The sequence below is a fragment of the Cyprinodon tularosa genome, unplaced genomic scaffold (genome assembly GCF_016077235.1).
Source record: "Cyprinodon tularosa strain WSP-4 unplaced genomic scaffold, ASM1607723v1 ctg114, whole genome shotgun sequence".
In the NCBI taxonomy this organism is placed as follows: Eukaryota; Metazoa; Chordata; class Actinopteri; order Cyprinodontiformes; family Cyprinodontidae; genus Cyprinodon; species Cyprinodon tularosa.
Window position 1 is genome coordinate 1,173,651 of NW_024037937.1, and position 26,456 is coordinate 1,200,106.

At 38.2% G+C, this 26,456-nt stretch overlaps 1 protein-coding gene across 2 annotated transcripts in view; it reads right to left on the minus strand.

The window, feature by feature from the left end:
• Positions 1 to 26,456, minus strand: part of rab6ba (RAB6B, member RAS oncogene family a) — a 93,024-nt gene that overhangs the window by 28,173 nt on the left and 38,395 nt on the right. Inside the window, exons 2-4 of one of the 2 annotated variants that reach the window (XM_038304253.1) lie at positions 22,329 to 22,387; positions 3,742 to 3,795; positions 3,227 to 3,353 (exon numbers count right to left, since the gene is read on the minus strand). In XM_038304253.1, the coding sequence (XP_038160181.1) occupies positions 3,227 to 3,353; positions 3,742 to 3,795; positions 22,329 to 22,387 (240 nt within the window). The remainder of the gene's footprint in view (positions 1 to 3,226; positions 3,354 to 3,741; positions 3,796 to 22,328; positions 22,388 to 26,456) is intronic. The other variant, XM_038304263.1, reaches the window with a different exon arrangement.

Consider the following 26,456-nt stretch of genomic DNA (forward strand, 5'->3'; position numbering starts at 1 on the left):
TGATGTCAACTTCAGGAATATTAACGGCTAATGATTAGCCAGTGGCAGTATCCTTAGGGAGCTCATCTATCCTATGGGGTAACATATCTGCACTGACTGACACTGAAGGGCCTCGCGATGACATACGCTGTGAATTAGCTCTATATGAATAAACTGAAATTAAATAACTTCTCCTCTAATGCTGCAGAAGGTAAGATTTAAATCAATGTGCAGATTTGTTTTTTGACACCAGTGAATATTCTCTTTACATGTCAGTACAGTAGAGATTAAATTAGGGGTGATTAAATTTGTAATTTCAAGATAAGATCTGGATAAGAGGGTTTAAAGTAGGGCTGCAACTAACGATTATTTTAAAAATCGATGAATCGGACGATTATTTTTTCGATTAATCGATGAATCGGACAAAAAATATTTTTTATATTAACCTCTTTATTCCAAAATAAACATTTTAGACAGAACAAACAAGCACACAAGTACAGGTTGCTCATTAACTGTACTGGTGCAATATGAAAAATAAATGTTTGTGTTAAAACTACGCAAACTTACATGAGAAATGTAGCTGTACATCCACAAAATATAGGGTACTTTGTTTCATAAAGTGCAAAAAAAGACTTTTTTTTTAAAAGCCCCTAAGGGGTTCAAACAATAGGCCCCCCCATTTCAACAAATGAGTTTTTTTAGACTAGAAGAGTTCGGCCTTTTAAGACAGGAAAGTATAGCAGTTAAAGTTGCTGCTTGAGAAAATACTGAACCATAGAGATAAAAATAGCCCTGTGATTCAAATTATAAATTGTATTTGGAATAAAAATGAGAGAACTAGGGGTGCTAAAAAACACATCTTCCAAAGACAGATATACTTACATGGGAATGTGGCAAATATAATTAATTGACATATTACTGATCTTTCTGGATTTTATTCTGCTTTACTTCCATAAATTGCAGGATCTTCTTTTCTTTATCTTTGCCAGAAGATTTAAACTTTAAAAGCCTTGCCCTCATAATTTGCAAGTTAATTTATTTATAAAGAAAATATAAACGCTGCTTAAGCTAATTCAAATGAAATTAAAAGTAAAATAAGTAGCCAACCTTATCACTGTCTGTAACCTACTAACACGGTAAGGAAAGCATCAGATGAGCTACCTGAGAAACTAACGTTACGTTTCCCCACTTTAAAACCAAACAAACATGGTGGTTCCGTGCCATGTTAATTTCTTTTGAAAAAAGTTGCATGTTATCACTTTTTTCACTTTACAAAGCGCAGGCTATTTTAATTATTGTGATCAATTTGCGCCGTCAATCCCGGTGCATGCGCGCTTCATTTGCAGTCTGGACGCTGAGGCTCTGACTGCAGCGCTGAGAGGGACTCCTGCGGGAAAACGCGGTTGGGGTGGGGGAGGCGCCCCACGGCAGAGTAGGAACGATACATGCTTTCACGTTAGAGTCTCCAAAAGCCGCCAGTGACACCGAAAAAAAGTCGCCAGATTTGTCGCTAGTCGCTTTTTTGAAAAATAGTCGCTGGAGGGGTCTGAAAAGTCGCTGAGTTGGCAACACTGCACCTGCGGCGCTGACTCGCTCTGCCATATTTTTTTTTCTTCCTCTTTCAGTCAAGAGGCAGTGATGACGGCGCGGCGGATGACGCAATAATCGCGCGACACAACTAATCGATGATCAAATTCGTTGCCAACACTTTTAAAAGTCGATTTTTATCGATTTTATCGATTCGTTGTTGCAGCCCTAGTTTAAAGCAAACACTTTCATATCAAACCCTAAGAACTGCGGGTCCACTTCAACATGCAAGATCTTTTTACACAGGATCAAGTCACAAAGAAGGTGACTAACTCTGAAGCTAAAGAGAAACTTTATCATCAGACACAGCTTAGGTCAGCTACACTTTCTGATCCTAAAACTCCACACTACTCCATACTTGGGTTAGATTATTCTTATTTCTAAACCAAGGTCTCTTTATTTGTAGATTTATTTTAAATACCATTTTATTGTGTATGGCTTTTTAAGCAAACCCAGTTAAAGAACCACAGGTCCAGTTCAACCTAAATTTAAAGCTGACAGTCAGGAAGTAAAAAAAAAAAAATTGGGTAATTTAAGAAAAATAGACGTGATATAACCAACTAAAGATATAAAAGGAGTCATTCAAGCTTAAAGTAGAAATCATTTAATTAGAATTAAATTTTTTTTAAGTATTCAAATGGTTTTCTTTTTCAGATAGATATTCAAACCTAGAACATTTCTCAACTTTTTTGCGGATGATGTAGAAAACCAATCATACTTCCTGTTTGAAAAAGCTAAAGCCCCATTTACACTACCCTTGAAAAACCGATCCATGCCGGGACCGGTCCAAGCTCGGATCAGTTAACCAGGTCAAGCTCGGTCCTGACGACCGTTTACACATCCCGCTATCTCGGTTCCTCGACTCTTCGCCTCCTAGTGATGATCTGCGGTATTACTGCCAGTATTGAAGGAGGAAAGCAAGCAGTTGGTGGCGGTAATGCAGCAAAAGTTGTTTGCCAACCGCCATAAAACACAAGAAGAAGAAGACGAAGAAGGAGGGAATCAAGCAAATCAAAATGGCAACGCCCGTCACATTCAGAAAGTTATGCTTGATTATTATTGCGGTACATCGGTGTTATTATTTAAAATGCCATTGTTTAAAATGTTGCGTGGAGAAGATTTCGATTGTTGTTTATAGTTGAAGAAGAAGTTTTTCTTCTTCTGTTTCTGGAGGGGCATTACCGCCAACTACTGGAATGGAGTGTGAATCGGATGTGCAGCCAGACGGGGATGACACGTGCTCATGCGCTCCTTATCAGAGAACCGAGCCAGGGAAAAACCGAGCCGAGCCCACCTCTGGAACTGGTCTGCAGTTATCTTGGCTCGGTTGTGTCTAGCTCTGTTCAATTGAGTTTGCTTTCCATTTACACACGATAAGTTATCTCAGTTACTGAGCTCGGACCGGTCTCGGCATGGTTTTTCAAGGGTAGGGTAAATGGGGTATATGATTAATCTGCAGTCAAACCCTTGAGCTCTTCTAAGATCTACTATAATTTCAGCTGCAGTCTTTTGCTAAGTTAAAAATGTTTACAATATGAGGGTTTCTAATATCTAAACTATTAGTTTTAGTGAAAACAAATGTTCTGTAAAAATCCATCATTTGGAGCCCCACATAACGAGCAAAGAGTGAAACCAGAAAGCTGTCGCCAAGGGCACTGACTTGTAATGTCGTAGACCACCACGGCCACGGTGGAGTCCCGTATGTAGCTGGGGATGAGGCTTCTGAAGCGCTCCTGTCCAGCTGTGTCCCAGAGCTGCAACCTCACCTGGGGTTCAGAGAGAGAACGCTGAGGAGGGGAAGATTATGGAGACAGTCAGAGAGCCTGGAAACAGCTGGCTCCCTTCATCACACTCAGCCAGTCATACGCACGGCGTTAGCTTCACTACAAGCTTTATTCATGAGGAAAAAAAGGCTATCAGTTCCAATGCTTTAGTGCTTTTAAAGATGAGCAGACAGGAAAACAGCAGATTTCACTGTATCCACCTACGCAGCACAACAAAATGACATGCTGTTCCCTCAGCTCGGCTCAGCAGTCTGAATGCATTCACATTATTGTTCAGATTAACACCAGGAAGCCATCTAAGAAGACAGCTGCTTCTGATGCAGCTTGAAGGCAAATCCAACACCTCATGTCTCTTTTAGGACAATAAAACAGACGTAACGAAGGTCCTTACCGTTCGGTCTTCCAAGTACATCGTTTTGGACAGGAAGTCGATTCCAATTGTTGCCTGGAGAGCGAAGAGGAAATCAACAAACCAACATCACCAAATCTGCTTTAAGGATTATCTGCAGGCATCTGTTAATCACATTCATGTTATTCTGCAAGGATTCTGTTTAAGTAACCACAACAAATACCTTGTTTTTACACTCAGTGGAGTTGTTTACAATCAGGGCTCTTCATCCATCATCTATTAACCTACAGCAACAGCAATCTAATCCCTGCTTTTATTGAGTCATAAGCCAGATGGCAGTTGCTCTTCTTCAAGGCATGTTTACTTTCCGCTTCCAAGCCCACGGCTTTGTTGCTCTGCTGCCTGTCATGATCTCATCAGCTGCTCCGGCTCTGATGAGTCTGAACCCAGAAATCAATGCTAAACTGCAGATCTGCGTCTGTCCTTGCTGCACTGTTTGTCAGAGCTATTCGTTTAGAAAAATGTGGGAGCAAATCAACATCCTTTCATGATGCTGATCCTGTCTCTTAAGAGAATCAGAAGGGGAAAAAAACAATCTTATACACCCCATAAATGTGTTTTGCAGCAGTAATCTAACTCTGTCTGATATTCTGATAGACAGCGTGACCAAATGCAGATGTGGTCTGAAAGCTTTTCATGTAGACGTCTGCAGCCTTTGTGTACAGGTGGAGAAAAGGCCGGCCCAGAGCTAGATAGCCAGCTCCAGCTGCTCGTTTTAAGCCTGTGTTCCTGCAGACTGCAGCACGATCTGACAGAAGTCTACAAGTTTCAGTGATGCTGCATTAAATTCAGCTTAAGATGCAGTTTTCCTTCAATAGACCTGAAAAACGTTCCAATGAGGCAGAACGTTTATTTAATCATAGAGGGGTAAATTGATGTGATGCTCCTCTGTTTGAATGTTCAGCGGGGTGCCCACAGCCCACTCTGACAGAGCATCAGCAGCTCGATCACGCACTGGTTTCCTTGGCGATGCCAGCAACCACAGTGGACTGATTCAGAGTCTGGCAAGGAGACAGGATGTCATTTATACTCCTCTATTAGACGCAGGAACATCAAGCATTGCTGGGATTAAATTACAGACTTAAAAAAAAATAAAAGTAAATGGGAACATGATATAAAAAGATCACCCCCTAAATTAGAAAAAAGCTATATTGTACCATAAAAACATAAATATGAAGGAAAAAAAACAATTTGATCATAAACGCATAATTTTCTTCTTGATATGTTTTTTACTGAAACGAATAATACTTGAAAAACAAATTTAATAGTATATTATTTAAAGATGTGTATAACTGCTATAGCATCTAGAAGATAATAAAAAGTTTGGCTTTTAGTAAGATAATAGAGAAATGTTCTTGGTTCCAAACTGCTTCTGTTAAATATAGAATCCCAAAGACAAATACTTGCAAAGGAATGAGATCATGTGAAGTTATTAATGCTCATGGTGAATTTTTAACAAGCAGATAATGTTAGGAGACTGGTCATGCACAGAACCGTAGACAGACTTGAAAAAAAAAACTGATGTCCACTCAAATATATTCGTAAAAGAACAGAAGAATAAATAAACATTCTTTATTTAGTAGGCTAGGAATAATAGCTTTTATTAAAACCTAACATCATTAAAGTTAGTAGAACTTCTACATATGAATTTAAATAAACAGACTCTAATGCTGCCGTTGAGAGTAAGTAAACTATTTTAAATGGCACAATAAAGACTGGAGGAACAAGAGGCTTTTTTAATGCTCTGCCGACAACAGTTAAAATCTCCATGTTTATACTGAATCTCTCTTTTCTCTGTAGATTATCTATTGATTAGAAGGGGGGGGCAAAGTGAACCTATCCGCTTAAATAGGCAGACAAGTTCCCAAAAATACGGAAGCACTTAAGGTTATCAGGCTATGAAACTGATAACAGGCGTTAAAAGAAAATTGCGTTTTCGTGCATTTAACTGACAGCCATATTTCCAAGTATGTTTTTCAACGTTCATGGTACCCAGCAGTTTTCCATCTATCAACATCATCTTTGCTTTTTCTTTTCAGGAATCTGCGCAAGTACCTCATGTTGGTATCCATCGTCACTAACACATTGTACATGTGTGGTTTAACGGTTATGGTTTTAATCTACACTCTGGATTACCCATAATTCCAAGTCGTATTGTAAAAAATAAAATACTCTAATTCTTTTAAGATCTTTATTGCGGTTTGAAACATATTATATGAGTGTATTTTTTTACCAACTGTCTAATGAACTATACACAGTTATTAACATAGTAATTCAAAGTACCACTGTCTGCTTTGCTATTGGTGTCATGTTTAAACGGCTCACCATCATGTTGAAATCTGCCATGTGTTGCGGTGTAAATAAGGTCAGGTAAGTCATTCTGGTATCAGGTAGGTTTAAGAGTAATTTTTCGGACCATTACATCTGCAACTAGACGTCCTAGTCCACAATTGCATAGGGGGCCAACCAGATGTCAGTGAAGGAGCCCCTAAGAGGTCAGGAGCCCCTAAGCGCCTGCAGTCTCTGCTTACCGATAGTTACGCCATTGACTCTGTGAGACAGGAAGCACGCAGCATAAATATGGGTCAATTGGAACAGAAGCGTACTCGTGATGTCCCCACAAGCTCGGCTCATCTGAAGCTGCATTTTCACCTCCTGTTATTAATTATCTCTAAATAATAAATTCTTACTCTTTTCATTTATTGGGGGAATAATAATGAACACAGTCAGATAAACAGAAATCAAATGAACATTTCGCCAAATAAAACAAAAAAACTTGCCGTCAGAGCAATAATTCTTCACACACGGCTGGCAGAGAGAGAGTTGCTGCAGACGGGCTGCGGTTAGCCCTGGCTGCCGTTACCCAGCGGTCGTCTCAACTTTGGAAATTCTGTTTTAAATTACGCAATAAAACTTTTATTGAACAACAGCAACAGAAAAGAGAACTTTTAACTTAATACTCCATTGAAAGCTGCTGCTGCCGCAGTGCATGCTGGGACAGCTGTCAATCTCAAGAACGGACAAGTCTGCTCTGATGCATGCTGGGTAAATAGGGAGGGGGGACATCCGGGGACTTTGTTCGTTCTCGGTCTGCTGTTCTTGTAATATTGGAACAGTACTAGGGCTGATGACGTTTCACGAGCACATGAGAACGCACAAGTAGACAGATTGAGAAACAGCTTTTCTTATTTTAATTTGTAGTAATGGTTACTATTAGGGTTGGGTAAAAAAAATCTATTTTAAATCGATTACTTTACATTTTTGCAAAATCGATGTCTAGTGAATGAGATCGATTCATTTTATAGTGACCCGTGTGACGTTCACATTCAAATGAGCAGGAAAGATGCTCTCAAGATGACTTCAAGCCAGACAGCTGCAAATATAGCCAATAGGTTGACTGAAGACATTAACAAATGGGTGCTGACCAGCAAACACCCTGTAGTTGTTACAGACAACGCTGCAAATATGGTTTGTGCATTGAAGATTATGCAGCTCATGAATGTCTGCTGTGTCACGTCTGCTTGCTCGAGTGAGGCTTCACTTTTTCACTTTTCACAAACAAGTTTACAGTTATGAGACAGTTTTGTTCACATCTCAGGTTTAAACTGTCTGATTTACACGTTTGTACTTTGTGTTTAATGTGACAGGAAAAAAACAAAATACATGAAACACAGTTGAACCACTTTCATTATTGTAAAAACAGATCGAATCGAAATTAATCGATTTAGAACTGTATGAATAAAAATCTAATCAATTCAGAACTTTGGCGAAAATACCCAGCCCTAGTTACTATGATAATATTATGAGCATGATTTGTTTGTATCGCCACACAAATCAGGCTAATGTTGTTCTTACAGGTTAGGAGGAGTGGATGCTTTTCTCCAGGCATTTTTAAAATGAAGAGGTGAAGAGGACATTTAAAACACCTTTGATTTACAGCCATTAGACTCCACGACATGTTTAGAAGAAACTAATTCAGAGGGACATCATTAGTCATTAATCTAATCTCAGTGGACGAAAATTTGGATTTGGCGTGTTGCAATCAAAATGTTGTTACTATTTTCTACTGTTTCATACTTTAGTCCCCTAGGTGGCAGCAGTGAGTATTTAACTTAGATGCCAGCTGAGGGCCACTCTATAAACATTAATAAGAAGCAGAAGCCCATGGATACTCCACAGACAAGATGAGGGGTATGTCAGTATAAACATAATAGAAAAGAGAGGGAGTCATTAGCCGTTTTTTGTTATTATTGTGTTACTAAATACATGAATTTAGTAAATATAATGGTTATAGTAGCAGAAGAAACATCGACCTTAACTTTGCTTGTTTTATGTTCCTCCTCCACAACAAAACCGGTTCATATACAGGGAAAACTTATATGGCCAACATGGTTCAACTACTATAGTTAAGACGGTGATGAAACATGCCGTCTTCCACTGGATAAACCCACACCTATGCAATTAGAAACAACTCATTCTAAGCTATGGAAACACTTGAATTTTCAAAGCGATTGTTATCAAACTTTGGCAGAATATGTTTTTATGATAGCAAAAAATGATAGTTGCTCAAAAAATCCAAGTGTATTCATGAATCTAAAGATTGTCCCTTCTTTTAATATATATATATATATATATTTTTTTTTAAAGAAGGGACAATTGTTGCTTTTCTATCTAAAAAAAACTGCAGAATTTACCTGTGATGGACAAACTGAAACACTGAATACGATTTTATGACCACATTAGCAGAAAACAGTTGGATTCAGTACATCTACACTCATATTGCTTTTATCTAAGATGAAAAATAAAATATTCCAACAGCTCTGTTCCTACCAGGACTTTCAAGGTCCTCCATCTAGCATGAGCACTGTTAAACAGACCGACCATGACTCACAGAGAGCCCAGAGGCATCTGCTCACAGCGCTGGCTCTAACAGTTTATTAAAACACAGAACGAAATTCATCCGAGGGTTGCTGCCGGCAATTTCCAGGGGAGTAAGTCTGTCCACGAACATATCTACTTTCATAAACAGCAGGCAGTTCAGACTAAAATTTCTGCAAAGGATTAAAGTCCTTGGAACTAAGAGCAGAGCAGTTTTTAAGGGCTTTGTTTAACATATGTGGAACCAATGAGAATATATATATTATTTTACTGAGGCAGAAGCTTAGATATAAGAATTATTGAAAAATCTTCAATAGTGGCGAAGCATTAACTCCAGTTTCCTGGTAGATCATTGATCTTGAAAAAAAACAAAAAAACTGACATGCTGTTTCTGATTTTGGCCAATATTGATTTTTCTTTATAATGAACAACGTCAGGAGGCACTTTCGTTGTTTCAATCTTATGTTACTGAAAGATACCCAAATAACATCCATCCATATATCCATCATCGGCTGCTTATCCATCAGGGTCGTGTTTGGACTGTGGGAGGAAGCCAGGGTACCCAGGGAGAACCCACACAAGCACAGATGGAATATGCTCTCAATGCAGACAGAGCCCCGGCTGATAATTGACCAATAAAACAATACAAACTTGTCTTATGTTCATTTTGTAAAATATAAATAAAAAAATTTAGAGTGGCTGATTGTCATAACTTTGTGGAATCATTGAGTAAGATCCGTTTGTAAGTATCGGCCAACTGCCCATCACACAAATCTATCAGATTCTGATTTTAATTCAATTCAGTTTATTTATATAGGGCAAATTCACAACACATTATCTCAAGGCCCTTTACAGTTCACCAGATCATCCAGGCAAATTGATTCAAAGTTTTCTATCTAAGGAAAACCAGTTGATTGCATCGACTCATTGACTGGAAGGCGATCCATCACACTAAGCATGCTTGTAGCAACAGTGGAGAGGAAAAACTACCATTTAAGAGGAGGAAACGCTGATCTATCAGGGTTTACAGTTTCTAGTTGTTGAGGGTTCAATTGGTTTCCTTAGCTGCACGTTTGGGATTATTATTTGCTAATGTCTTCTTTTCTTCTTATTTGTTGAATTTTCCAATCTAATGTTGATTTAGATACAATGTTATAATCGTTAATTAAAACTAGGGCTGCAACAACGAATCGATAAAATCGATAAAAAATCGACTTTTAAAAGCGTTGGCAACGAATTTCATCATCGATTAATTGTGTCACGCGATTAATGCGTCATCCGCCGCCGCCGTCATCACATCCACTTGACTGAAACGGGGGAAGAAGAAAAAATACAGCAGAGCGAGCCAGCACTGGAGGTGTTGTGTTGCTAACTCAACGACTTTTCAGACCCCTCCAGTGACTATTTTTCAAAAAAGCGACTAGCGACAAATCTGGCGACTTTTTACGGTGTCACTGGCGGCTTTTGGAGACTCTTACGTGAAAGCATGTATCATTCCTACTCTGCCGTGGGGCGCCTCCCCCCGCTCCCGCAGGAGTCCCTGTCAGTGCTGCAGTCAGAGCAGCAGGATGTTTACCCTCAGCATCCAGACTGCAAATGAAGCGCGCATGTGCCGGGATTGACGGCGCAAATTGATCACAATAATTAAAATAGCCTGCGCTTTGTACAGTGAAAAAAGTCGTAACATGCAACTTTTGTCAAAACAAATTAACATGGCACGGAAGCACCATGTTTGTTTGGTTTTAAAGTGGGGAAACGTAACGTTAGTTTCTCAGGTAGCTCATCTGATGCTTTCCTTATCGTGTTAGTAGGTTACAGACAGTGATAAGGTTGGCTACTTATTTTACTTTTAATTTCATTTGAATTAGCTTAAGCAGCGTTTATATCTTCTTTATAAATAAATTAACTTGCAAATTATGAGGGCAAGGCTTTTAAAGTTTAAATCTTCTGGCAAAGATAAAGAAAAGAAGATCCTGCAATTTATGGAAGTAAAGCAGAATAAAATCCAGCAAGATCAGTAATATGTCAATTAATTATATGCCACATTCCCATGTAAATATCTGTCTTTGGACGATGTGTTTTTTAGCACCCCTAGTTCTCTCATTTTGATTCCAAATACAATTTATAATTTGAATCACAGGGCTATTTTTATCTCTATGGTTCAGTATTTTCTCAAGTAGCAACTTTAACTGCTATACTTTCCTGTCTTAAAAGGCAGAACTCTTCTAGTCTAAAAAAAACTCATTTGTTGAAATGGGGGGGCCTGTTGTTTGAACCCCTTAGGGGCTTTTAAAAAAAAAAGTCTTTTTTTGCACTTTATGAAACAAAGTACCCTATATTTTGTGGATGTACAGCTACATTTCTCATGTAAGTTTGCGTAGTTTTAACACAAACATTTATTTTTCATATTGCACTAGTACAGTTAATGAGCAACCTGTACTTGTGTGCTTGTTTGTTCTGTCTAAAATGTTTATTTTGGAATAACGAGGTTAATATAAAAAAAATTTAAAACTAAAACTAACTGAAACTGTAATAGAAGCTGGCCCCTGCCTCTCCCAACATGGCTGTGGACAAGAACACAAACCAAGGTCCATAAAGACATGGAGTCTGGTATGGATGAACTCTACTGGCCTGTAGAGAGTCCTGATCTAAACCCGATACACCACCACTGGAATGAATTACAGAGGAGATTGAGAGCGAGGCCAACATCAGTGTCTGACCTCACTAATGCAATTCTGGAAGAATGGCCAAAGATTCCCATAAACTCACTCCTAAACCTAGTGGACAGCCTTCCAAGAAGAAATGAACCTGTTCTAACTACAAAGGGCGGAGCAATGTCATATTGAACCCCTATGGATTAGGAATGGGAAGCCAATGAAGCTCATATGGGATCAAACAGGTGAGAGAATTCTTTTGGCAATATCATATATATTAGATGTCCAGCTTGTTGCAATACATTTACTGAATTAACAGTTAAACAGAGATCAAAAGGCAGGTTAACATTCTCAATGTCTCCCCTAAACAAGTTAAAAAAGTATGAGGCATGGTTTTCAGTTAGTGGTATTTTACACTGTAATAACCCTTTTTGCCTGGTGTATAAGACGTCCAGCAAATATCACTAAATCTTTGTAATAAAGAGCGGTAGTTCATATGTGGACAGCAGACGGATGAAATCACAGCCTGGTGGCCAAGCTTGACTGACAGCTCCAACACAACAGACAAAAGCACTGAGCCTCCAGGGACCTCTGAGCCCTTTTAACATGTGCTGCCAGGCAGCAAGGACACCCGTCTCTGTCTCTCTCGGCTGGATGGCTGCTTGAAGAAAGTGAGCTGTTGCCACGCTCACTTTCTTCTCTCTGATGGCCGTCGGTCACTAAATATACTGCTGCTGCTCTTTTTTATTTTTTAACGACTCAGCTGCATCTGCTCAACCATCCAGGCTTGACAAACACGAAATGAAAACACCAACTGACGGCACTGCATGTAAAGCTGACTGCATAAATTTGCACATCAGGACAGGTGTCTCCTGTGGGCTTTATTCAAATCAATTTTTAGCCCTCATCGGGCTAATATATCTTCCCCCCTCTAAGCAGCAGCACAAACACTCTCACTGATATGATGCCTGCTGCTTTTTAATTAAAACGTAAAGGTCTCAGGAGCTGAGTCAGAAGAAGACAGCAGAATCATTCATAGCTCTATTTTTTTTACTAAAAAGAAACCAAATCAAACAAAAAACAACAGATAATGAAGCCTTGACTAGATCAAAAACAAACTTTCTCTGAGCATGAGCAATAAAACATGTAAATTTCCTGCAGATAATATTTTTTAAACACACCTTTGTTTTTTAAGAGCACAGAAAATGTAACTCAGAGCCTGGTATTAACGATATGAACATTTCAGTCATTTTTTCTAGCATCAGTCCTCTCAGCAGGTTGTCTGTCCTTCTCTGTCCCTTCAGGTCTCATTAGATCCAGACCTTTGCTGGATGCTATTTATCTAGGAAACCAGGTTCCCATATCTTTCTTATGATGATTGCATTGAGTGGGTGGGCTATTAGATATCCAAACTGGAATCTATCCAGCTCCACTTAGCCTGGGAATTACAGCAGCAGCCCTGGGGCAAGACGAACTGCAGGAAACCCACATCGGCCCGAATGTAGAAAAACCCAAGAGTAAGCAGCTCCTCAGAAAGATGCAGACATCACAGTCATTCATAAATGTGTTAATCCAACATCTGAGGTTTTGAGGGTGCTGTGTAATATTATACTGGAAATGAGACTTCAGGGAAGACTTGTTTAAAATCCACAATTGTTGTTTACCTCTCTGATGATTTAAACAGCTTTCAATGCAATTCAGAAATAGTCCAGGATAGCACTAGTGGCTCATTTTCTGCTGACAGGGAAGGGGGTATGAGAGAGGGGGAGAGACATGCGGCAAAGGACCACAGGTCAGATTCTAACCCGGATCGGCCACGTCGATGACTAAGGCCTCCGTACATGGGTCATGTACCACTGTGCCACCAAAGCATGCCCTGACGTGCAATAAGGTTAGTGAATCGAACAAAAGGGTAAATAATTTATTCGATAAATTGTTTAAACTGTGTTCTTCACAAAGACCATAGATAAAGACTTTCCAGATGCAAAAAAAAAAAAAATGTAATGCAGTTTGGCAATGAAAAAATCGAATCACAGTTTCATTTACCAAAACATTTTTATTTTTCTTTATTTTTACTTATTGCTTAGCTAAGTCACTGTCAAGTGTTTCCAAGGGATTTTGGTCTTTGCAAGACATGACTATATCGAAACAACTTGAAGGTTCTGTATTTAACGTATTTTTGTTGCATCTCTTTGTTTCTTAAAGCAACTTTGAGTAACTTTTTAGATAAATTTTGTTAAATAATTTTAATTGATGATCGATGCCCCAGTCAGTCATATAACTTGAGAGGGTCAGATCCATTGCTGAATGAGTCATGAGACACAGAGCACTGCTTTATGGCAGTTTGAGCTCCCCTTAACCATAAACCTAACTCCAGTAAGCTAAAATTTTTGCTAGCCAACAAAACTGATCTGATTGGTACCCAATCAGACATATTTTTGAAACTCTGATATAGGATTTAATCTAGAAATTTGGCTTTGAATTTACAAATAACTCAATTACTTCTCCATCTACTGGTCTGCTATCTGATTTAAAAAAAACACAGAGGGAGGCTGTTTAATTTTGCGACTGTGCTGTGTTGGGATTTGTTTTTTAAGGATGATAAACCTGGAGGTTACATGTCAAGCACGTAGGTTAAAAACTACAAATTGCTGCTTTGATTTTTTAATCTGTGCTTCTCTTTTTCTTATTCTTCATTTCTCTAACATATTGTCATCCAGCTTTAGTAAAATTCTACCCTTCATACAGGGGTGGCTGTTGTTGAACCTTAGAGCTTAGAGCCTGGTTTGGAGCTTGTATTAGCAGTATAAATACACTTTTAACAGTAAAAAAAAAAAATGGATTGGTTTTAAAATAATACGTAGTAAAAAAAGTTAAATACAACTATTTTTATTTTTAGTTCATCTAACAAGCAGCTGATTATAAAACATCTTTAAACAATATTTCTAAAATTAAAGCAAATATTAAGGAGGAAAATTAATTCAATTCAAAAATACTTTCCATAGGAAACCAAACATTGTAACGCACTTTTTTTAAGTGGCTCTTAGCAGCTATTCTCTACGACAGAGGTCTTCAACAGGGGGTCCGCGACCCCTAGGGGATCCATAGGGGTACTGCATGGGGGTCGCGAAAGGTTTGGTTGATCAGACTTTTTTTTTCTTTTTTTTATTCCCCCTGCAATTTTTCTACTAATTGAAATGTGTTTAAATACACATTAACATTAATTCAACGCCCCGTAGTAAACAGATAAATGGAGGCAGAAGATGTCTTTCAGTCATCAATGCTCAGATTCAGCGACACACAGGAGCTCTTTCAAGCTGGGCACTGTTTCATTCACAACACCTGTCCCATCAATGAAGAATTAGAATCAAAAATACTTTAATAATCCCAGGGTGAAACTACTTTCGTTACATGACACCATTTTTAATAGAGTGACCATAGCACCAACTTGATATAACACAATTTCATACAATATGTATAATTAGGGGTTCCCGGCTCCCATCTCGCCATCAGTTTGGGGGTCCTTAGCCTGGGAAACGTTGAAGACCCCTGCTCTACGATGATTACATAACTGTAAGATGATAATCTTACAAGTATAGGTTTCTTAATCTTAAAAGAATAGGTTTGGGATCTATTGTGCATTTCTAGCCCAGGAAACCTAGGGATCTCTGAGGATGTATGACCTGTTGGTTTAAAAACCCCTCCTTCCTTTTATGTTATTACAATCTATAATCTATTAGCCTTATATGATGGCTGAGTGAAACGGACAAAGTAGACTGTTAGAAAATGTGTCCTGTAAAGAAAAACAACAACCTACAGCACGACATAGAGGCCAACGTACATGTGTCTGCTTTTCTTAATCTTAAATGGCACACATGCAAAACTCGAAAGTTCCAAAACAAAAATGTCCTCCCCGGCAGAAAAAAAAAGGGTTATTTAGCCATTTAAAAAAAGCTTGGAATAAAAGGTATCATTTGTAGAAGATTTGATACACATGCAAAGCTGGTACCTCGTCCCACTTCAGGACCCTTCGCCTTCGGCAAATATGGTGGCCACAAAACTGGACCATCATTATTCCAAGCAGCTGCTAAAAGCCAGACGGTACAGAGGGAAAAAATTACCCATGGTTGTATGGCTAGCATAACCTGCACTTAAGAAGGTTTAAAATGCCATGGGAGGGATGAGGACTGCACCACATAAAGAAAACAACAGACTGATAAAAACATTTTCATGACAGATTCCAGGAGGGACTAAGCAGTTCCTCACCATCGATAGAGTGGTTACTGGATGGGACATCCTGCATTAGCTGCTATAGCTAATGACGGCCGCACCCAGGTGCTACTGCTAAGCATTGAATCATGTTAATAAAACTATCCTGTTCTAATGGGAGATGAGCGGCATCACAAAAACAGTCTTAAAACTCTATTTGTAGCCTGATAAACCAGACTAAATATGAGATTAAATGTGTTATTTAGTCTGGCCCCGTTGAATGAAACATCAGAAGATTGTTGATGAGAACAACCCGTTGTATTTCAAACCATGTCTGTTTTGCAGCTGCGTACAATAAAAAAAATACTTTATTGGTAAAAAGAAATGCAAGTGAAAATCCTTGAAATGTTGATAAGTTTTGTATTAACTTCAGGTAAAATAGTTCTTTAAACATTACCTTCTTAACTGTGAGAGGAGCATGCCTTAATGCAGTGTATCCATCAGCATACTGAACTGCTGTCCAACCAGGTTTAAATATTAGTGTAGCTGTGCAATCGTGCCACTTGTATCAGCAGACACATCATCAATAGCAGCAATGACCCCAATTTACTGGCAGCAATGCATGCCCATGTCTAATAAATGAGGTTGTTATGCTTTAGATAATGAGCTTTTCCATTCCCTCTGCATCCTGTTAGTTTTTCATTGATCAGATTCAAGTAAAACATAATTTGGTCAAAGAATCTAGCTTTGGAAACGTCAAGCTTCAGTTGCTTTTTTTTTGTTTTGTTTTTTAGAGAGAGGTTTTTCTTATGGCTATGAATCCAATTTCCTTTTTTGGCAGCAGGAATAATTCATTTATTTCCACTAAACTGAACACTCTATCATAGCTGCGGCTTTAGTCATCTGAGGAGACCAATCGCTTTCACAAAAACCAGATAAAAACAGCATTAAACTCAGATTGTTCCAAAGCTTCATTCATCTTCAAGAGTCTACATTTTCTGAAACTGTGTAACTAATGGATTAAAAAGCTTTTGCCAATCTCAATGTCCTGATCAGTTAAAGTGGAAGGAAAGCGGCTGTTCCAACCGTTTCATTTCCGAATTCTTCCGAGTGGTGCACGACTTTACACGAGTGAATGAAGTGAATTTAATTGGTCGTTTATCAAGAGGGTGGGATTGTTGTGGCGGAAGGTTCAGAAGCAAGTTTGATTGTGGCCGGTTTCTTCGAAGCACCTCGCTAACCAGTTAGCAACTTAGTGCTAGAATGTTCCCAATGGGAAATTCCATTGGGACCAAGTAGCACTTAATTGCTGACATAGAAACAACACTCTCAAGGAACGCTATAGACAGCAGAAACATGCATGAGGAGAAGAGTTTTGTGTCGGAGGTCGTGGATGAGTCTCCTCCATCGTACATTTTTTATTTAGAGGAGGAAAGCGGGGACCAAGATTTAGTGGAAGAGGACGCCAGGGCGGCAGAAGCTTGGTTTGGTGTAGAAGGCTTACAGCCGTACATGTTTGAGCCCTTGCCTCGCAACGCTGCCAGTTCTGTTAGCTCTACGCCTGCTGTAGACACAGTCGTCCATCCCCGTGAACACTGGGACGGAACTCAGTGGGAAAGAAAATGATTCTTATTTCTTATTTCAACCATTGCGTATATTAGCTGCGACATATGAATCAAGATGCTAGGCCCGAAAAAAAAAAATATTGACAGATGACTGTTGATATATGATTGGCCGAATTTAGGTGAACAGGCTGACATATAACTAACTGGCCTGCATAAGATAACGAAAAAAAAAATTATTTTGAGACAGGGTTTTTTTTTTTTTTTTTTTTCAAAACAAATTTTCTAAATTTTGGTACAAAAGAGTCTGATAAATAGTACATTTATATACATTTTTATGCCAGAAGGATTTGACATTTAAATATGATTTCCTTCTGACTTTACAGAGTGCATGAGGATGAGTAAATAAAAATATCTTTCAGAAATAAAACTCAAAACAGCAATTACACCTTATTTCACATATAAAGGCACTCCAGAGTAGATAGAGACTGTAACCTACTGTAAACAGAAGGTCGGTGTTGATAAATTGTCGATAGACTTTTTGGAGAATCTCAATTGGTAAAAGGAATAATTTGATAATCAAACAGTTGTAGGTTCAGTTCCATCCTCCATACCAGCACATGTTGCAGCTGTTGGCATGGCACCTATAGCCCCAAAGTGTCTATTAATGCTTGCATGTTTGTGAGTGCAATTCAGTTAATGTGGCTTTCATATGAAGGGAATTCAGCAGTCACTGCAGCTATGCAAAACTGGCCCTCAAGCATATTTCCAGAATAACTACAGGACTTTATGGTTTAACTATGGTACTTTCTCAACTAGCAATAGATTTATGTACTTATCCCAACTGTAGCACTGTTTGAAAACTTGAAAATATGTTTAAGTATAGCCATGAAATGTTAATGAAGTTCAACCTTCTCTTCTCTGTCTTTTAGGAATGCTGATAAAATGCTGATCTCAGATAATGCCTACGAGGCTACATGTCCTAACCCCCAGATCGCCTCTAGAGAAAGACACTCACACTGAGTCTGGTTCTGCTGGAGATTTCTTCCTTCTCCGCTGACGCTGCATACAGACTCAGTATGAGGATTTGCTGAGGAACCAATGACTGGATGCAATCAGCTAGTTTTCCTTAGATAGAAAATGTTTAATTAATCTGCATGGATGACTTGATTCTAATATCACTATGAAGTGTGATTTGGGGCTATAAAATTAGACCAAATTAAATATTTATCTAACTGGCACAGCTAGAAAAATATATTTACCAATTAATTGACTAAAGTTCTTTTAAGTTCTAAAGTGTTTTATTAATAAAACTGTGAGCAATAGTAACATGCAACATACAAGAGTAAAAAAACATGCATTTTGGAGCATGGAGTAATATTATGGAGCAGTTTGGATGAGAAGCTGAAGAAAATTTTCCACTATAAACTACATCAAACACTTTAAAAATAATACATCTTATACAAATTAGAGCTTATAAGGAGGTAAATGATCAACTGTTTGCAACTCATAATGTTAATATAATGCATATGGTCAATAAAATGTATTTAGTCATTATTGTGAAGGAGGCAGACTTCATAGAACTTTGATTTATAATATTTTTTTTGAGATTCAAGTTATTGAGACCATTGTGGGTTTTTCTTTCTTTTAACAAAGGTTACCAATGATTCTGTCAACGTGTTTTATTGAGAAAATTAAACATATCTCTTCTGCAAACTTTCACTATTGTAATTTTTTTCCCCATAATATTAGAGTAAATTCCTTTTTTTTGGTTTAATAATATCATAATCATATTCTGTCCTGCTGCATTGATTTGTTTGTTTTTCTTTAAATAATATTCTACTACATTATAGTACTTTTAGTGACTTTCAGACAAACAAAAGAAGCAAACACTGCGGCCACGGTTTCAGGTTTGAGAAATTACTTTGCAGGTGGTAAATGTTTACATTCACATATATCCCACCCACAAATCTAAATATGATCTGGATCTTGATGAAGGCACAGACACCAAAAGATGCTCCCTGCTGAACTGCAAACACAAATTAGTTTGCACCTCTTTAAAGATCTGCTTCAATTATCATTGAAGATGTGTTATTTCGCTACACCTAGGTATTGGCTCCCTGTTGTGTGTCAGAACTGATCTTTTCCCCAATAGTTTATCTAATTAATTAAGACAGTTCCTCTGTCCGGATATACAGTTATAATCTTCATTCTGCATGTGGCAAAGATTTGGAAATGGAATGAGAGCGGCGTCCTTCCGCTAAGTGTAATATTTTGATGGGCTGGACCCATGATGTTTCCTCATCTTCAAACATGTATGATGTAAAATAAGAATATGTGGCAGACTGGGGATGTATATAATATCTTTTTTAACTGTTAATCGGGGCAACCTTCTGAGAGGTGAGCCCGGAGGTGAGCAGCTGCCATTCTGTAATCTCTAAGCAACTTCTGAGTAAGATTACAGTTTCTATCAAATTTGTTGTCATGTCTTGTGGTTATTTAAAGAGTTTGTGCCGAGTGATCTCTTTTCAGAGAAAAGACCCGAACAGATAGAGCATCAAGGTGCATACACAGAGCCTATCTTTAACACGATATACAAACCTGCTAAAGATCAGGTAGGCCTAAATGTATGCAGCTAGTGGCATCATATAATGACCTAGTTTATCATTTCTTAGTAGAACAAACGAATTAAACGGATGGATAAGCACAGTGAAGAGAAAGGAAGGCAGTGCTGGGCAATGAAATATGCATCATGTAACAGAGATCGATTCATACATTTTTTTATTTTTTTTTCCAAATCTGGATCGTTTTCTTCCACCAATGCAATTCTTGGGCTGCCTTAAGTTGGAGTGACATCAGTTCATCACTTTAGTTCATAGATTCAATACTTTCTCTATAATTTGCTGCTTTTCTAGTGATTACCCAAAAAAACCCACAACAGCGTTTATGATTTATCTATCGACTGTTCTGTTTCAGTGACAGTTTGTCGTTTGTGCAGCTCATATGACATCATCAGGCCGAGATGGCACCAAACAATCAATCAGCTCCAGCTGATTTCCCACTAATAAACAGGAAGCTCTCAGTAGGAGGTTCCCTCTGAGGTTAGACTGACATCAGGAGGTTGCAATAGAAAGACAGACCCATGCTGATGACGGCTGCTAATCGTCAGGGATGACATTTCTATTAAAATCACCTTATTCTTTTAAAGGTAGGGGTAGTGGGGGAAGTTTTAAAAATAATTATTGCAATCTTTTCTATTTTTCTCAAGGTGGAAATGTGCTTTAAAAGGCAAAAAAGTTTCATATAAAAAAATGACTTTTTCAAAGATGCTGACGGTATATTTCTACATGGTCTCTGCTTTCACTGTCGCCTACTGAGGGTTTTACCTCAAGTCCATTCTTGCCCCCCGCAGGAAAAGAGACTGATCTGTTAAGTGATTTTCTGATAAACTATAAACCATCTTCTTCGATATATGTATCAGATTCCATTTAAACTTATTCACTTTCCACACTCTTTAAAACATACAGTATTTTCAGTTTCCCTGAGATAATCTCTGTACTTTATATGTTATGCAGGCCAAATTAAGAACTAAATGAGTTAAAGACAGAGAATGAGGGTTAAAGACTAACTAACTATTCCCACTTTATGACTTTGTGATTAGACACTTTTTTCTTATCAAGCTATAAACCTGCAGGCATTATTAAAGGTAGGGCCTTCAGATGTTCTGTAGATTTGCTGCAGCTGGAGAAGAAATATTCAGTGAGACGGAGATGCTCTGCAAAGCAGGATTAAAAGCACTAATCACAGAGGGAAGAAATTTTCTTTTGAAGATTTTTCATTCCAAGCGTTGCTGTTTTAACATGTTTCATTATTTGACACAGGAAAACAGACATTGGTATTTCTAGTAGAGTGTTTTCCAGTGGAGTTTATTCATTTGATTTGCCGACGGTATCAAAGCAAAGGCCTACAGATCAAAGCAGATACACTATATTGCCAAAAGTATTTGCTCACCTGCCTTGACTCACATATGAGCTTAAGTGACATCCCGTTCCTAATCCATAGGGTTCAATATGACGTCGGTCCACCCTTTGCAGCTAGAACAGCTTCAACTCTTCTGGGAAGGCTGTCCACAAGGTTTAGGAGTGTGTTTATGGGAATTTTTGACCATTCTTCCAGAAGCGCATTTGTGAGGTCGCACACTGATGTTGGACGAGAAGGCCTGGCTCTCAGTCTCCGCTCTAATTCATCCCAAAGGTGTTCTATCGGGTTGAGGTCAGGACTCTGTGCAGGCCAGTCAAGTTCATCCACACCAGACTCTGTCATCCATGTCTTTATGGACCTTGCTTTGTGCACTGGTGCACAGTCATGTTGGAAGAGGAAGGGGCCAGCTCCAAACTGTTCCCACAAAGTTGGGAGCATGGAATTGTCCAAAATGTCTTGGTATGCTGAAGCATTCAGAGTTCCTTTCACTGGAACTAAGGGGCCAAGCCCAGCTCCTGAAAAACAACCCCACACCATAATCCCCCCTCCACCAAACTTTACACTTGGCACAATGCAGTCAGACAAGTACCGTTCTCCTGGCAACCGCCAAACCCAGACCCGTCCATCAGATTGCCAGATGGAGAAGCGCGATTCGTCACTCCAGAGAACGCGTCTCCACTGCTCTAGAGTCCAGTGGCGGCGTGCTTTACACCACCGCATCCGACGCTTTGCATTGCACTTGGTGATGTATGGCTTGGATGCAGCTGCTCGACCATGGAAACCCATTCCATGAAGCTCTCTGCGCACTGTTCTTGAGCTAATCTGAAGGCCACATGAAGTTTGGAGGTCTGTAGTGATTGACTCTGCAGAAAGTTGGCGACCTCTTCGCACTATGCGCTTCAGCATCCGCTGACCCCGCTCCGTCAGTTTACGTGGCCTACCACTTCGTGGCTGAGTTGCTGTCGTTCCCAAACACTTCCATTTTCTTATAATACAGCTGACAGTTGACTGTGGAATATTTAGGAGCGAGGAAATTTCACGACTGGATTTGTTGCACAGGTGGCATCCTATCACAGTTCCACGCTGGAATTCACTGAGCTCCTGAGAGCGACCCATTCTTTCACAAATGTTTGTAAAAACAGTCTGCATGCCTAGGTGCTTGAATTTATACACCTGTGGCCATGGAAGTGATTGGAACACCTGATTCCAATAATTTGGATGGGTGAGCAAATACTTTTGGCAATATAGTGTAGGTTGTATTATTATAGACCGTATAAGCACCTACCTGATACGTGTTGTCAAAGCTGTCGTACATGAACCGCGTGATCAGAGATGTCTTCCCAACTGCAAGACAAGAAGAAAAACAGGTAGATTCCATTAAAGGACAGTGGAGGAAATTCAGCCTTTTTGTAATTCAGAAACTAGGGGACCTGGGAGGAAACTGGATGCTGCTCTGTCTGTCGTTAGGCTGGCTAGGGAGCTCATTAGAGGGAAAAGGTGACAGAGAAGGTCAGGAAAGGCTTCCTGGTCCAGATGTAACTGCAATCAATCTGTTGCTGCAAACAGTTTAGATTTCCCAAGAGCTGAAACATTTTACTGGCCAACTTTTGCTGGATGATAAATTGTCCCAAAAATCACTGCGATGGAGGATAATATTGTCATTCAGTTTCAATCCAAAGTGTTCCATACTGTAGCTGTTACATTCGGCTTTGAAAAATCATCAATCCTTTATTCTTAATTTATTTTAAATCTCAACAAGCATTTCTCTGACTTGCTAGTCCTCAGTTGCAAGGCTCTAATGCTAGACTGGAAACAATACGGGGATGGGTGAGAGGAGACGAACCCCCGCAGTGAAACCTTATGTCATCCAGACTCTTAAACACAAAGAGAGACGGAAGGAAAAACAAGCAAGCAGGCAAATGTTAATTATTGAGCACATTTTAATTTATCATTTAAGTCATTTCTATCATATGATTAATTGATTTATTGCTTATTGTGACGATTTATTATTTTAACGGGTTTTAGTATGAAACATGGAGATAAATGCCAGATAAGCAGATTATTTATTTCAATAAAGGTAAGAAAATAATACTTTTTCCTCACACAAATGTTGAGGTCTTTTAGTCTGTTTCTAATTGAGAGAATCATGCTATATTTATTTTCTACAGTGGTCAGGCTTTAAAAAAGGATAGAGAATGTCTGCAGAAAGAAAACGCTGGCTGAAGGGAACAGATGGTGAATGAAACACAAACAGCTGGAAGGATGGAAAGAGAGAAAGTGATGGAAATCTAAATAAGTCATTCTTTTTCGAATTGAGGAGGTAAGTGAGACACTTTGCCAATGGAACAAGACAGTTTACATTTAAAAAAAGGAAAAAAAACACTTGCCTTATTTCAAGTGCACATTATCTGCTTATATTATTTCAGAGAGTAAAAATACTCTTTCCATTGATAAATTGTCCTACTTACCAGCTCAAATTAAAGGCAAATACACTTAATTTAAGAAATGTTGTCTTATTTCTAGATTGTTTTTGCAGTGTAAACACTGTCTTACAATCTTAAATCTAGCCAAAAAGGATTTTTTGATCTTTTTTTTAGATTAATATACCAAGCAAGAGCAGATTGTTAGATTATTAATTCTGAAAAAAAGAAGTCTTACAGGGTGCAAGTGTACTGCCAGATCATTGCTCCAATTTTGAGAAGAATTTTCACAAAAGAAGATTAATTATCTAACCGATTCTGCTTCTGATGAGTATATTGGTCCTAAAACAAGATGGATGCACAGAGATGAAAGCATTGAAAGCCAGACATTCAGATGAAATTATGGATGGATAATCTAAGTTTGGAAATCTACACTGCAAAAACTGGTCTAAAAATAAGTAAACTTTTTTTTTTAAATTAAGAGTATTTGAGCAGGTAAAAAGGATAATCTGCCTATTAAATACGCTTTTATGTTTCCATGTCTTTACAGACATTAAACACACATCATAATGAATTTATGAACTTATTGAGACTTTTCAAAACTGTAAAGTATGGTATTTTTAATCCATTTCTTTTATGTAGGCTTTAATTAATCAGGATAGTCCCGGTGAGGTCAAAATACCACGTTTGCAAAGGAGTCTTGGCCACAAGACAGAGAATAACAAAACACAAAAAAGGACCCAGATTCAATAAAAATATTAAAATAGGGGTACAACTTTCAGGAGGAAGGAACTGAGTAAACAAATGTGACAAAAGGGACTGAAAGAAGCAGCCAATATTGTGAGCAAAAGGCATACCAGTTAATATTTCTCAGTGAAATCCTTGCAGAATAATCCAAATCAATGCAAACTGTCCTATTTGTATACTTATTACCAGCTGGACTAATGCTACAACACTGATGTTTGACAGCAAGTTGAAAAGGTCATTAAGGCTCTTGGATCTGCAGTAAACTCTCTGGATGTCATAAGCTAACGCTATCTGTTTAAATATCAGCTTCACAGACACAGCCTTATGACAGGGTTAACTTTACTTAATGACTCAAAGCAGTAGCCACTCTAAGCCTTCACTAAGCTATGCAGCACATATCCAGCCAAATGAGCAACTGGCCATAAAACCAGCTCCTCTCACAGCTAATAGCCTGCTAATTCAGGTGCAAACTGGAACCAGCTGTGCCCCCAGTCTGCCAACGCCAACAAAAAGAAAAACCTTGCAGACATGCAGATATGTCTGTATTTATTAGAATATATAATGACTGCTTTCCTAGCAGGGTTGGATCATCGCAGGTGAAATGATGGAATGTTGCTGAATTATACTATTTGTGATAAATGAATAAACACATTTTCATGCATTTCTGCTTCAATTTACTGCAGAATACTGACCAGATAGTAAGAAGCTTTAGAAAATACTGGAGGAAAATGTATTTCTATAACATGGATTCACTGGAAAAATTTTGGGGTAAAAAAAATTGAAGATAATTTTGTTTTTTAACTAAACATCTCCAAAAAAATACAATTCAGAAATGAAACTACAGAAAACCTAAATAAAAAAAGGTTTTGAGAGTATTTTTGGTGTTTGCTCAGATTTTATTTTCCCAAATCATTCATTTTTTTATTAGATTTTTCAAATTTTCTTTTTAAAACTAAAAGTTTCATTTTTTCAAAATTCAAATTATAACTAATAGATGATAATGGTTTTAATACTTTAATAAACAGAAAACTGAAATGTATTACATGAAACAAAACAAAAAAAAGTGTAAGGGGTGTGAATAGTTTTGCACAGCACAATGTCTCACTTTTATTTACAGGGTTTTTAAACAGCCATCACATATATTTGCACCCCACAAAAATAAAGCAAACAAGCTCTGCGAACAATAATGTCTCACACTTCATGTTTTGTGCCTGTTTAGTTCTGCTAAATTCTGAAGAAAAAAAAAAGATTTAATAAGCTAAAATCTGTCTTTTGAAGAACACAACCATCTAGGATAAAATTAAATTCTGGCTCTTTATTTTAGTGCCACTAAAAGTATGTTGTGTCATAATCTATCATTTGCAGCAAACTTGTTGAATGTAGTTATTAGTCCTGGTGATGGATGATACATTTCAATCTTCCAAATGTTTTCCTCTTTACTTTAATTAATCAAAGTTACTGAGGCAGGAAAAATACATGGAGCCAACGAGATTCAATTCAAAACTCTGCTTGTGTCCCTGCGGATAATGAACAATAAACTTGTATCTCTTATGTCTTCAACTCCAGTGTAATAATTTAAAGCCAACAGTATACTCCATCTACTCATCTGCGTAACCCCTAGTGCAAACTTCTACATGTGCGGGCTGTGCAGCACCCATTCTGGATTTTTATTGCTTTTAAATCATGTTTAGAAAGTGATTTCTGTGTTCGTGTAACAGAAAAGAACTACATCTGAACACTTCACGTACACAGCGCCAGCCTCCCTCTGCAAACATAATCTGGGCTATATTCACAGTTCATCAATTGGGCATCCAGTTGTAATTGTTTACAGAAAGATTTTATCAGGCAGACTAATTACAGGCGCCTGAGTCTTCACTTGGTTTCCATGGCGGTAAGGCGGAGGATGATTTACAGCTACTGATACTGATTATTTACATTAATTTATATATAAGTCTTCTGACTTTGCTTCAAAGCTGTCCTATTTTGGTCAAATGCCTTAAGGTCATCAATTAGATAATTTCAGTCTATAAAGCTCTAAAGTGAAACAGCATAAAGTCCCTAATAGCAAGTAGACAGATTGATGAAATAAAGCTATCTTTGGGTCAGCTGTTATTATGCTTTTAAGGGTTCTGCTGGGACTCTAGGAACATTTAGGATGTTTTCAATGCAAAAGATCAAAGTTTTAATCTTAAACTCACCACATTAAGCAAAGTTTGTATGCTAAATGGGTATTTTCTATTTAAAAA